The 15,116-nt window shown below is 40.1% G+C and overlaps 1 protein-coding gene across 1 annotated transcript; it reads left to right on the top strand.

Annotated features, from left to right (window-relative positions):
• The first annotated feature begins 275 nt into the window (after positions 1–275).
• On the top strand, positions 276–13,739 carry LOC140232516 (DNA replication complex GINS protein PSF2-like). Its single transcript, XM_072312611.1, has 5 exons — positions 276–346; positions 4,199–4,744; positions 8,233–8,332; positions 9,265–9,391; positions 11,266–13,739. Exons 2-5 carry the CDS (start codon positions 4,540–4,542, stop codon positions 11,386–11,388), a joined length of 555 nt encoding a protein of 184 aa, XP_072168712.1. The 5' UTR covers positions 276–346; positions 4,199–4,539; the 3' UTR covers positions 11,389–13,739.
• The last annotated feature ends 1,377 nt before the right edge of the window (positions 13,740–15,116 follow it).

Here is a 15,116-nt window from a genome sequence, read left to right as displayed (position 1 = left end):
TTCAAATCTGCCGCTGACTTTCCCAGTCGGGAAAACAATGAGTAAGCATTTAATTCAATTTACAAAATAAAATTGTAATTTAGCTAACAAACAAAATAAAATTAACATTAAAATATTATATTTAGTAGATATAAGATTAAAATCATGATGAAAAAAAAATTCAAGACAACTAAATGAAACAATTTATTTGTAGATAGCGTCCGAGACTAGTTGTGTGCTGATAACATGTCTTCTCCATGTCAATGTATATCGCACCGCAACATTCAGAGGGCAGCGAGGCAGCGAAATCGCGCGGCCGAACTCTTTCCGTCACTTGGCGTCAGCGGGAAATTCTAAACTCTGCAAGGTTTGGAAACGCATTGTTTCTTCACTGTTACATCGCACAATCCTCATGTAGTCACTGACATTTACTTAAACATGAGTTTCTATTCAAGGCACACTATTCTAAGCTATGTTATCGTCCTGTTATTTGACGAAGAACAAGACGATGTGGTGTAGAATTATGTGTTACCAGTTACTAATGTATTGCTACTCCACAGTCCCATATATTTTTACATGTGCTGCTGTCACCCGATTGTATGCATACTGTATTCTGTAGAACATAGTGCCTAGACCCACCGAACTAAAACATAGTGGAATGCGTGTTCACCCAGGAAATGCGCAGCCACCAAAACTTGCTACCACCGCCATTTTGTTAGGTCAATTTTTCCTTAGTTATATGGAGTGCGGGCTGTGTCTCCGAAGCGTAAGCCATTGTCATCATGGTCATACCTCATATAAATTTACAAACGTGCATTGTTATGTCATAATCACTAGAAACTGTATGGTTGGGTGTTCATAATATCGGACACCTAACGTTTTTCTATCAATAGAAACGTGAAAAATCTCACAATTTGCCTGAAATTTTACTCACGTGTGGAGAAAATACTCCGGATTCACAAGCGCGCACTGAAAATGCGATCTGAGGTATGCGCTCTAGATGGCGGCTTCGAACGCGTGGGGTGTCATTTTTTCCGCACTCAGTTGCCGGGCTCATATCGACCGACCACCCCGCCCTCTATTGACAATACGTATAAAGCGTACTTAAACGCGTTTTTCGACAAGCTGCTGTTTTTTTTCTAGTCATAATTTTTCCCCCAATAATATTTGAATATATTTTGAATCCTTCGATATTACTTTTGAAGGACTGTTTGATGAATTTGACTTGATTTTTCATTAGGAAACTTTTCATCGTAATTGAAATAAATTAGATGAGTCGGTTTGTTTTTTCACATTCATTTCTCGTTTCTGCATCAACTCGTACGGTCGTAGCGGGCGACAAAATGTTTATGTCATGTGATATATGTGTAACGTGTGTGCGTGCACGATCGTACAAGCGGCGGTGACAATTTTGCGGTCAAAATCGTCAAATTTATTACGGAAAGATACTCTACATCTAACAACGAGTCAGCAAAGGTAGGCCTAGTTATATGTAGTTAGGCACCTACACGATAAACCTTAGGTCTATTCGTTTTTGCTAAATTTCGGTAATTTAGAGGGAATACTTAGTTGTTTTCGCCACATTTTACTCGGTAGCGTAGCCCAGTGAAGAATCGAACACCGTTGCGCGTAGTCCCATGCGTACATTTTCTTTCTGTACGCGCAATGCCATTATAATGCGCGGTCGGTCGTTATGGACCCGGCCGGTGGGTTGGACCCCTACCATACTAGCCACTGGACGGCGTACTCTTGCTTGCGCGCGTACCAGTGGCCCAGTCTGACCGCGCCTAAGCGTGCACTCCATGTAAGGAAAAATTGCCCTAAGAAGATGGCGACGCAACACGTTAATTTGGTTGCACGGTCTCGTGTATGTTGGGAATAGGGACACGCATTCCACTAGACCTATGTTTTAGTTCGGTGCCTAGACCCTGTCTATTGACCGATTCGGGTTCGTTGAGGGCAGCAGACATTTTATGGCACAGGGCGCAGCCATGAGCTCAAATTGCGGTGTCTCAGCTGACCCCCCCCTGCTCTCCCCCACCCCACAGGCAACATGTTTATCGCGCACTTGTAACAAAGGTTCGCGCACTAAGCAAGCATTCGCGCACTCCGGTCAGTACGAGACGCCCATTACCCCATTGGCTAAAGCAACCATGCTGCATGCATCAGTTTTTCATTCTGCGCGCGTGCTAATGTAGGGAGAGGGGTGGGGAGTGGGAAGGGGGGGTCGGCTGAGACACCGCGTAATGGCGCTGCCCATGCAAAAAATACACATAGCGCGTCACAGAATCGGTCAATAGGCATTTTTAGCTGTCAACCTTCAACTGACCTACGGCTTTTACGTCTGTATCTGTATCTGAAAATCTATGGTTTAGTCAGCAAAATGTCCAGGAAGACACATCCACGCTAACTTGTAGCATGTGTAGAGGAGCACTCTACGTGTGGACAGAGCGCGACTAGAGACTCTAGATCTATTGAATTGAAATTGCTTCAAAATTTGCTTGAACAGGGTCAGCTCAGGGCCAGGGACAATTATGATGGACATTGAACCACTGCGTTGGGGAGTTGGTTCCAGTCTTTAACAGTCGTTATGAAGAAGGAATCCCGGAAAACTGTAGCTCTGTGCCGTTGTTGGATAAATTTTTGATTGTTACCTCTCACTGGTGTAACGTGTGTTGGGTTGAACGTAACTTAGCCCGACCAGACGCTGTTAATACGCTACGCGAATACCGCTACGTATGTACAGCAGCGACTGGGCTGTGTATAGTTAAACGTAACTATACACAGCCCAGTCGCCGCTGTATTCGCGTAGCGTATTAACAGCGTCTGGTCGGGCTAGGTTGAACGTAATTAAAATTTATACAGGGCCAGGGACTGGACATTGACTAGATCTAGGCAACCTAGACCGTTTTTGTATGTGACTGGGTAGCTCAGTAGGGTATCTCACTGGAATATGCTACCAAAGTCAGCAGTGGAAGCAACTACTTAAATCATGACAATGTCAATTTTACAGATTCAAGTCAGAAGTTGATGCATGATCAGTGATGATGCATTCCTGTTAAGGAAGTAAATTTTAAAGTTAAATTGGCTTCTAACTAAATTTACAAAGTGGTCGGGGGGTGGGAGGGGGGGGGGGGGGGGGGGGCTGGTGCCAGCTCTCCCAATTCAATCTTTTGCTCAACCTACAAAATTCAGACGATGTATCCGTGTCAAGCAATTTGCAAACTGTGATACTGTATAGATATCCTAGATAGACAAGTGACTATTGACAAATAACAGTAAGTGCTTTAATCAGTTAAGAGCACAAACAACAATTCATGAACTCATTTTTTCCACGTTACTGTCATCCGAGTGGAACCACCTGAGTGACGCCACTATCAACTCGCCATCTATCGCCTCATTCAAAAAGGCCGCATCGATAGAACCTCTTAATTACCCCTGCACCCTCTCTCGTCCGATGCGTTACGCCATGCCCAGTAGTAGGGCCCTGCATCATACACATCCAGATCCAGATCCAGACAACAAGTTCCTAGGCTAGCATGGCTAGAGTAAAGTTATGTCAGTGCAGACAGTGGTCAGACCCCAAATGCAAGCCTGTAGATGTCTATAATTTACTAGACTCTGCAGAGAATTTAAAGAAGGTTCGATATTCTAGCTGTAGAAAATCTACTAGTTTCTAGAACTAGCAGGTAAAAGTTTTTGAATAAAATGTAGATCTGTACTCTTTGTGATTATAAATGTATTAGTTCAGTACAATTCCAAATTTGTATTAAGTAACATGCATTGTGAATTCATAGAGAAAAAGTTCAATTTTTATCAGAGACTCCAACCCCAAGCACCTTCTGATCTGGAGATTCTCCCGCCCGAAACCGCGAACCGCGAAGTTCCTATTAGGGTTCTAGATGTTCCCTGGTGCTATCTAAGGCTTATTTTTTCAACATACGATAGCAATAAGTAAGAAATCCTTTCCACCGGGAGACACAGAGCCAGGGCAGGAGAAATCAAATCTCAAGCGGGAGAACGGGAGATTTTGCAAAAATGGGCTTTCGGCAGGAGATCTCCCGTCGAAAACGGGAGAGTTGGAGTCTCTGTTTTATCCACTTTTTTTTTGAGAGCCCATTCCATCAATTGTTATTACCATATCCTATGACCCTGGACCCAACCCTCCCTGCTTGAGTTTTTACATTGGATTTTATTGTTGTTACTTTCATCTTTATAGGACCACAGAATCTTTATTTACATGATCAGGGGTCGCTTTCAGCAGCAGAAGGACTACCCGGCCCTGAACAACAAGTCAAAAGGATTTACAAGCCATGCAACAGTGGACCGAAGGCAAGATGATCCAAAAGACTAGACTGTGTGGAAATGACCAAAACAAGTTGAAATAGTGCTTATGAATGATATGTAAGTATTGTGCAAGCAGAGAAGCTTAAAGGTGTAGGGGGAAAAGGAAACTTACTCCATATAATTCACATAAAGGAGGAGAAGAAAGGGGACTTGCTGTAACTTATTTCTTTCTACACTGCAAAAGAAGTCGAGTCTTGCCCAACTCTAAGGACGATGGATCCCTCGGAGGTGGAGTTTTTAGCCGAGAAGGAGACTGTCACCGTTGTGCCCAATTTTTCACATGATGAAGTCTTCCTGATCGGGGGCAATGTGGGACCCTTCAACCCGAGTCTGCCAGTGGAGGTGCCCTTGTGGATGGCCATCAACCTGAAGCAAAGGCAAAAGTGCCACATCCAACCCCCAGCCTGGATGGACATTGGTGAGAGCATCCCTGAGCGAGTTGTTCTAAGTTGATATCTTTTTGTCCCCGCCGAACGAGTTCGAGCAGGGGACTATGAAACGGGCTCCGTACGTGTGTGTGTCCGTGTGTCCGTCCGTCCGTGTGTCCGTGTGTGCGTCCGTGTGTGATCAAAATGTTCAAAATGCTACATTTTCGCCATTTCTAACCCGATTTTGATTCTGTTTGCTTTATATGATAACACTACATGGGAGCTTTGAAACTTCTATACAGAATTTCAGTTGTGACCTTTGACCTTGACCTTTGACCTATATTGTACATTTTGCTTCAAAATGCTACTCCTTCGCCATTTCTAACCCGATTTTGATTCCGTTTGCTTTATATGATGGCACTAGGTGAGGGCTTCAAAATTTCTACACAGAATTTTGACCTTTGACTTCTTTGACCTTTGACCTTGATTTTTGACCTGTATTGTACATTGCCTACAAAATGCTACTCCTTCGCCATTTGTAACCCAATTACAATTCCGTTTGCTTTAAGTGATGGCACTAGGTGAGGGCTTCAAAACTTCTACACAGAATTTTGACCTTTGACTTCTTTGACCTTTGACCTTGATTTTTGACCTGTATTGTACATTTTCCTACCAAATGCTACTCCTTCGCCATTTATAACCCGATTTTGATTCCGTTTGCTTTATGTGATGGCACTAGGTGAGGGCTTCAAAACTTATACACAGAATTTTGACCTTTGACTTCTTTGACCTTTGACCTTGATTTTTTTACCTATATTGTACATTGGCTACAAAATGCTACTCCTTCGCCATTTCTAACCTGATTTCGATTCCATTTGCTTTATGTGATGGCACTAGGTGAGGGCTTCAAAACTTCTACATAGAATTTTGACCTTTGACTTCTTTGACCTTTGACCTTCATCTTTTTACCTATATTGTACATTTTGCTACTAAATGCTACTTCCGGCGGGGACATATATTACGCACCGCGTAATTTCTACTTTTCCTTGTTATCATTATTTTTCTGATTTGTATAAGTTGTGTTTTAAATCAGTACAATATCTTTTTAAAGTGTCATGTTCAGAATCTTTAGGTGATTTTCTAACCAACAGTTATGATAATTAGAGATATACCAGAAGAATGGCATTACCAGGAGACAAATATAAGTCAATTATTACCGCCATATGCAATGTATTTATTCATACTGCTGAAACATTGTGGGAATGATGATAGCTCATGCTGTATGCTGAACTGTGTGTTTAGACAATCATGTTAATCTACTCAAGGAATTTCTCAAGTACTTTGGGAGGTATTTGTTCAGTAGCACAAGAAATGATCACTTTGCTGCTACAGTGAAACCCCGTTATAACGAGTTCGGTTATAACGAGGAACCGCTTATAACGAGGACATTTTCGGCGCATCATGATAAAGAAAAACATAAGAAATTTGATCGGATATAACGAGGTACCATTTCTTGACTTGCCGCTTTTCAAACACGAGACAAATGAAACATTGAAAATCGAATTCACACTATCCATGTCTTTTTCCCGTTTTGCAGAGAACGGTTCCTTCCATGTTTTCTTCTAAACCACGCAAAAAAAAACCAACATATTGATACCATTCGATGTTCCTACTAAATTATTAAACATTATCACTCGATTTTCTTTTACGCGAGATCACACGCGTGCGTAATGTTTTGCAGACCACAGCGCAACAAGGGAAAAAAGATAACGCACTCAAAAACTTTTCATGTAGCGACAGTCGTGGCAAATATGGAAATTGGAATGCGTGTGCAACTCAACATTATATCCTTTCCATTTGTAGTCCCGACTTCCAGTTCTTTTGCTGGTTAGCAAATACGAGTGTATGATTATAGCCGAACTAATTAATGAAATCGCGATCTCGCCTGGTGACAGTAGCGTAAAAATAGTTGAATAACGCAATCCTGTCGCAATTTTTTAAGAATGGATGTATACAATGCGAAGGGATTTTCGGCAGATGATAAAGAACGCATCTTTAATCCTTTCGGGCAAAACGATAATACATTGTATGAGATTACAGCCGAAATGATTCATGAAATCATCGCATTCCCGCTGGGCACCAACAGCGTAAAATAACCTCGCAAGTTACGGTAAACGACGCACGAATGTTACTCTGAAATCATCGCGATCTCGCCGGATGATAGTAGCGTAAAAATAGTTGAATAACGCATGTTTAGCTACTTAATCGGTGTTCATAAGAAGAAACAAACGTATTTAATAATTTAAATAGATCTGGGTTTGTTCATTATCACAATTTTAACAACGCATTTCACAATGAAGATTTTTCTTTCTCTTTCAAAATGGTCTACGAGTAACAGATTTGGGTAAAAAGGATCACAACCTTCTAAATTCAATCCTGTCGCTTATTTTTCAAGCACTGATGTACAAAACGCGAAGAGATTTTCGGAAGAAAATGAACAACGCATCTTTAATCCCTTCGGGTGCAACAAACATACATTATATAAGATTACAGCCGAAATGATTCATGAAATCATCGCATTCCCGCTGGGCTGCAACAACGTAAAAATACCCCGCAAGTTACGCTAAACAACGCATGAATGTTACTCTGAAATCATCGCGATCTCGCCGGTTAACAGTAGCGAAAAAATAGTTGAATAACGCATGTTAAGCTACAGTCGGTGTTCAGAAAAAGAAACAAACGCATTTAACAATTTGAATAGATCTGGGTTTGTTCATTATCACAATTTTAACAACGCATTTCACAATGAAGATTTTCTTTCTTTCAGAATGGTCTATGAGGAACAGATCTGCGTAAAAAGGATCGCAACCTTCTAAATTCAATCCTGTCGCTTATTTTTCAAGAACGGATGTACAAAACGCAAAGAGATTTTCGGAAGAAAATAAACCGCATTTTAATCCTTTCGGGCGCAACGATCATACATTGTATAAGAATACAGCCGAAATGATTCATGAAATTATCGCATTCCCGCTTGACACCAACAGCGTAATAATACCTCGCAAGTTACGGTAAACAACGCATTTTATACAATTTTAATATAATATAGGCCTATTCTTCTCAAGAACATAACGTGCACTATTATGCGAAGAGATTTTCGGAAGAAAAATAAAGAATTATCCTTTTTCAACCCCGACATTTTCGCCTAATTCACAAATAATTTCCCTTTATTCTCTCGATAATAATGATCCATACTTGTGTAATAACAATGCAAAGGATGTTCTTAACTTTCATTGTTGGGTATATTATGACGTCGTGCTTATTTTTTTCTTTGTTTTTGATGCGTACGGTTATAACGAGGTACCGGTTATAACGAGGTAATATCGCCGGTCCCACGGACCTCGTTATAACGGGGTTTCACTGTATCAAAGAGAAACAGTACATGGCTCCCATGATGCATTTTCATCAGGAATTCCCTTGAATTTGTCTTGTGTAATTGGCAAGTCCATGTGTCATTATTACTGTATCTGAAAATCTGCAGAGAAGTTGGAGGAGGTGAAGAAGCAGGAGCAGGACTCGGCTGTCTTCCAGCCCATTGTCAATCCTCATTACATGGAGGTCACCAAACTACTTCTCAGCCAGTAAGTGCCTGTCAACCAGGGCCAAACAGACTGTACGCACAGTCTTGTTTCAAGTCTGATTGTGCCAGATGTCATGTTTTGATTTTTTTACAATTTTTTAAGAGTAACTGTATCACACTCTAAGCCGGCAAGGCAAGGACACTATTGTTGCTCCATTTATTTGAGTCCTGTTACCCATGCTTCCCCTTTTTTTCTCTTTCCACAGAAATCAAAGGGCAAAATCAAACCCCAACCCCACCTCCCACAAAAAAAGAAGAAGAAGAAACACACAGTGCAGTAACTAGTAAAGATGCCGAATGAAGAATGGGAAGATGAGGGATCCACCATTCTTATAATATTTGATAATTTGATTGTTTGAAGTGGTATGGCATATGACATGTAGTTCCTAAATTTTTGTTGTTGTTGTTGTTGTTTATTGACTGAGTGACTTTGTCCTTTGCTTCTGTTATGATGTAAGAGTGATATTCTGAGAACTTTAAAAATAGGGTATTTATTAATACAATTTAATGGAATATCATATAAAAACCTACAAGGCTTTAGGTTTGATAAGTTGTCACTCATCTGTCATATTGCAGTTAGCATCAGCCCAGCCTGTGCCAAATTTAGTGGAAATTCCTTTTCACTCTTCAGTTCGGATTTATTATGTTTTTTAGACCCCTTTCCTCTTCCATGAATGTATTATATTGCCTCCATTTGCCTTGTAGTATGTTATTGTACAACAAGCTTGTAACTGTTGCATTCTAACTACCAATGGAAGGGTAAATTGCACAATTGCCATTTTATGGTATGTCATTGAGGCATTTGAATGAGATTATATCCGAGACTGTCTCCTAATCTATGTTTATGATATACAGTGTATTAACTTACAAATGTAGTCAACTGCTCTAAGCCTAACATATCCACATTTATGTTTATTTGCTTGAATGCCCCAGTGCTACAGATGACATTCCCAATGCAGATGAAGTCTACACCCTAATCAAGGACATCTGGGACTTGCGCATGGCCAAGCTGCGACAGAGTATAGACAAATTTGTCAAGGACCAGGAGACACATGCTAGGGTGAGCATCACTGCCGCACAAGACATTGCACCTTTAATTGCAGGAAAACAATACTCGAGACACCATTTTTGGGGGATTGACCCCTCCATAGTTCATGTGGCAAACTTTCATTGGCATAGATGTGTCCTCTCTGTTGGGTTTGAATTGTAAATTCAACAATCACATAATGTGCTCTCCTACTCAAAAAAAAAAAAAATAATAATAATAAAAAAAATAAATAAATAAATAAATTATCAAAACACTATCCAAAATTTACCCAATCCATTGTCCAAAGTTTGGATTTCTTTTGTATTCAAATGCAACTCCAGCAATAAAGAGTGCAACCATCACATGGATGTGAATATAAAGTACAAAGGAGTATGATTATTATTATGATTGTTTGTTTAAACAAATTGTAATGATGCTAATCATTTTGCTGTAAAGATGTTTAGTTGCAAGTATTTTCCTTGTCTGCACACACCTGCCTTGATCTTACATAGTGTTGATATGACATATTTAGTGCATAAGAATGAGGCTCTGTAATAAAGCTCTTTTAGTCGGGTACCTAAGGGGGGGTCACCGTGCACCCCCCCCCAGGACTCCTCGAAACTTACATTTTCAGGATCCTCATGACATACCAAAACATAATCAAGATGTTAACAGGAACGAAAAGTGGCTGTTCTAGGTGAAATTTAATGTATTCTATTGTTTTTCATAATTTCTTATGTATTTCTTTGTTTTTCAACTTTTTCAACTTTTGTTTTTTCTTTGTTTTTCTATTGGAAATTGTCACTGATCACTTTTCTACCATAATTAGCACAAAACTAATCAATGAAAGTGATTAATTGTAAAAATAATCAGGTTTTCATGACTTTCATGACAGAGCACCGTTTTCCATAGGAAATGTACACAAAAGCACAAAATTGTGCCCGTTTTGGGACGACATTCCGTTACAAAAATGGGCGTGACTTCGCAAAAGTATGCGGGGAAGTTGCAAATTTGGTCTCAAAAGTTGCGTGAGACTTGAACAAAACAAAGTCAAGTAAGTTTTGAGGAGTCCTGGGGGTGCATGGTGACCCCCCCCCCCCCCCCCCTTAGGTACCCTACTATGTAGGCCCTACATGTAAGCACATATATATTACATACATACATAAGGACGGGAGGGGGGGATCCGCCACCCCCCCCCCCCTCAAAGTTTCGCGCTATAAATCTGTCGCGAGGCTTCTTGACTTTGTTTGGTCAAGTCTCGCACAACTTTTGAGACCAAATTTGCAACATCCGCGTATACTTTTGCGAAGTCACACCCATTATTGTAACGGTATGTTTCCCCAAAACGGGCAAAATTTTGTGATTTTGTGTACATTTCCTATGGAAAACAGGTGCTCTGTCATGAAGGTCATGACAACCTGATTATTTTTACAATTAATCACTTTCATTGATTAGTTTTGTGCTAATTATGGTAGAAAAGTGGTCAGTGACAATTTCCAATAGAAAAACAAAGAAAAAACAAAAGTTGAAAAAGTTGAAAAACAAAGAAATACATAAGAAATTATGAAAAACAATAGAATACATTAAATTTCACCCAGAACAGCCACTTTTCGTTCCTGTTAACATCTTGATTATGTTTTGGTATGTCATGAGGATCCTGAAAATGTAGTTTCGAGGAGTCCTGGGGGGGGGGGTGCACGGTGACCCCCCCTTAGGTACCCAAGTATTTCCTCAAGGCTTTCCAAAACTCTACATGTGTGAAGTGCAGAGTACAACAAGCGCTATCAGCATCTTTCATGCATTTCATACTTCCCAGTGCCATAAGAAAGAAAGTACCATGACCTCAAAGATGTGACATTTTATGAATGGTGACAGGCAGGTCTGATTTTTCTATTTGCTCTGAACAGCTTGACAACCTGTCGCTGATGGAGATCAACACAGTACGGCCGTTCCTCACAGAAGCCCTGGACCACATGCACACACTGCGGATGAACCTCCTCACTGCTGGACCTGGCCCCACCCAAGAATGAGAGACCTCATCTAGACAAGCTGACACTGTAAACAAGACTGTCATAGAAATGCTGGAATGACTCTGTGCTGGCGCTGCCCCATGTGCCTTCTTTATTGAGAGTAGCCATTGTGTTATCCTGGTGGTAACTGTGCTTTGGTTTGACCAACAGATCACCAGTTTTCAGCCAAGAAGACGGCGTCTGTGTGATTCCTGTCAGCAGTTTGGACTTGCATAATGGCTAACCTGACTCGAGCACAGCATTTTGTTAATGGCTCTTTTTTTGTGAATCAAATTCACCTCATGAACGTTATTATGTGAGTGGTGTCATCATGGTGTTGTAATTAGAGTATCATCGCTTCGTTCAATTCTTATCGGCCAAAATACTGCTGTCTCAAATGTGAGGAGGACCTGGGTATAACAAGAGAATCACAGCTATCTATTTTCCTCTCCGTTATGTGTATGTACTTCATAAAGAAGTAGTATTCTATAGTGATCTTGTAAGTTTCTGAGCATGTGCCTTAGTTTGCAAAATACAGCTGTGAGAGTGTCAAATTTTCATTACAGGCAACTCCCGTTGTAACACAGTCCTTGGGACTGCAGGTTTCTTTTGTTATGTCGAAATTTCATTATTGCTGAGTACATTATTGCTAAGTATATATATATATTGAAAATGATTTCAGGAACTGAATTTTTACTTTGCGTTTTTACATTGTAACAAGAGTTTTGGTATAACCATGCTCGTTAGAACAGGAGTGCACTGTACTACAGTCAACCTTGCCTCAGTCGAATCCACTTGGACTGAAGAAATAGCTTTGACTTAGTGAAGATTCGAATTATGAGGGGTTCAAATCAATAGAATATAAAGACAAGAGGACCTGAAAAGATCTTTGACTGAGGCGAATATTTGACTTATGCGACGTCAACTTAAGCAAGGCTGACTTATTTCTCACCACCACCACCCACCGTTTGAGTCCTGATTTTTATTTTAAAAAAAGTTTTTTTTTTAACATGGCCGCTGAGGAAGCAATGAAATGGGTATAAGCAAGCAACTACAGGACCGACTGAAGGACTAGGCAACAAGAATGTAGCACCTTGCCAAGGAGCACTTCCACGACCACTTACAGACTCAACCTTGGACCACGTGATTGGGAATCCGTAGTCTTGTCTAATTTACAAGAGCGGTGGGCAGTGAAAGATAGTACAGGCGAACCCTGTTACAGTGAGACACACTGGACCATGAGAATTTTCTCGTTAAAGCAAAATTTCATTCAAACGGATGCCAAGGTGTTGCTACATGAAATACATGCACATACATGCAGGATTACAGACAACTGTTATGCACTGTGCTTCACCTGCAGGTTAGAGAGTCATCCTGTTAGCATGTTTGTGTGAAAACAAAGTATTTTGAAAACTTAATGTCATAAACATAATGTATTTTTAAACATGTGAACTCACAGTGAAACCATTTATTTACTTGGCATAAATATCCGGTCTATTTATTGGTCCACGTGTGTAAAAATTGTGTGGAGAAAGGGGGGGGGGGGATGCGGAGTGTTCTATTGTTTCCAATTACATGCTCTCGCAATTCTATGGATTTATACCATCTACAAGATTGGAAGGGTCTGCTTATCATAGTCAAAGTAGTCGCTCACACCTGGTCCTACAATCATGTGCATAGATTGGTAGGTAGTACACTGTGTACATGGCATGCTACCCGACTTGAAACTTATGTACATTGTACAGCTTGTGCAACTTTTCTGCTTCAAAGGTAATGAAACAAAGTGAACACCCTGTGTGTGTGCTTATTATGTGTATAAGTTTTGCATGTGGTCCCATCCCTGAATGGTGCATTGGGAAGTTGAGCATTCCCCCCCTCCTCCTTTTTTTTCAATCTCACAACAGACGAGGCAAGTTTGGAAATTCATGAGTTTTATCCGTAAATTCTCCCCTACGAACAAATTCCTGTTAAGTCTTTCTGAAAGTAACTCACTATATTGAATCAGTTGTGCCATAGATGTGTGTATCGAAAAATCGTATTACTGTGAAAATCTTCACGCAATAAGGAAAATATTGTTGTGTTGGTGTTCGTTATAACAGGGTTTGCATGTACTTATTGAATTCCATATCTTAGAGAACTATGGGTCCATGATGCTTTACAACCTTGGACCATGGACATCTGACTACTTCCTTTAACCTGTTGAAGACGAGCTGATTTTGTCATAGCATGTATTTCCCATAGACACTGCCCGAGTATACTTGGGACTTGGGTAGTCTTTAATGGGTTCAGCTGCTGTCATTATGAGAACGATCATTGTGGAAATTTTCATAGCTGAAACCAATAAAATCTTGTCAAACAAGAACAGAGATTGAAAAAAAACCCTGCCATGTTGTTCCCATTATGTCAAGCATTCATCACTCACAAAACAGACTAGAGTGGAAACTTAGTATAACGAGATCTGTGGGACCAACGCAATTTGTTCTTTAAATCAGATATTTTGATATACAGTGTATAGCAGTAGTCAATAAACAATACAAAACAAAGGAAATGAATTCATTAGGACCGGAGAAATTCATTTGCTACATCAGTTATTTTGTCATAGCAGATCTCTTTATATTGAGTTTCCACTGTATGTGTACTTCCTTTCATATTACACCATTTTAGGGAGGGGCTCAGTCAGACAGAGGTACAGACAGACACACAGCTTATAAATGCAACACTGACATAGCGATACATTACCTGTAACTCCATCCAAATAATCTACAGCCATTGTTTACATAGTCCACCTCACAGACAGCCACCTGCTACAAGACAAATACAGTGTACCTATCAACATGTATGGATGTTACATGAAAATTAATTCCCCACTGTGTGTATTGATTTGAGATCTATTTGTGCATACATTGATATTGCCCACACATCCCTGCACTTTCTTGGGTCCAAAAATAGATGTGCCTATCATGAAGTTCACTACAGACCTGGGGGATGTTTCATAAAGTTGTTCTTAAAGTTACGAACGACTTACGAATGACTGGTGATCAGTTCTGATGTGCTTTACTTATCAGAATTTCAATAATTCAGCATAAGAACTGATCACAAGTCATTCTTAAGTCGTTTGTAACTTACTAAGAACAGCTTTATGAAACACCCCCCTGGGCCCCATTTCATAAACTTGTTATCAGCAATAAGTTACGATAGTTGTTATAAGCTACTGAAATCCTTGCACCTGATTGGCTCACAGCAAATTTGTGATAGAAATGTGACAGTTGTTACTGATAGCAGGTTTTATGAGATGGGACCCTCATGTTGCTGCAGTTGAATAATGTTACTGAACTGTGACTGAATGGCTTTGTCGGTAATTATACGGGATGCCCTCACCATCAATCCATCCTGACCACAAGATTAATTTTTTTATTTTGTGAGTGTGTGTGTGTGTGTGTGTGTGTGTGTGTGTAGGAGTGCCACACTAACTGTAAGTTCCTTTTGCCTTTTACATGGTCCCTAACTTAAAGTTAGAGACCTATGTGGTGCTGTTATTATCAAAGTTATCTAATCTTAACTGTTGACATAAGCCTTGGTTTAGTGAAATTATTTTGACATCTATCACAACCTTCATGTATCAGGATTGCAAAGCTCTCAATATTATGCCTGAAAATGATTTTGTCGTCAAGAGATTTACTTCAAAGTGTAATACAATGAAACAAAAATTTGACAACTGAAAGATAATGAGCAATTGTGAATTGTGATCA

This window comes from Diadema setosum, chromosome 9 (genome assembly GCF_964275005.1).
Source record: "Diadema setosum chromosome 9, eeDiaSeto1, whole genome shotgun sequence".
In the NCBI taxonomy this organism is placed as follows: Eukaryota; Metazoa; Echinodermata; class Echinoidea; order Diadematoida; family Diadematidae; genus Diadema; species Diadema setosum.
This window is presented reverse-complemented; position numbering and strand designations above follow the sequence as displayed.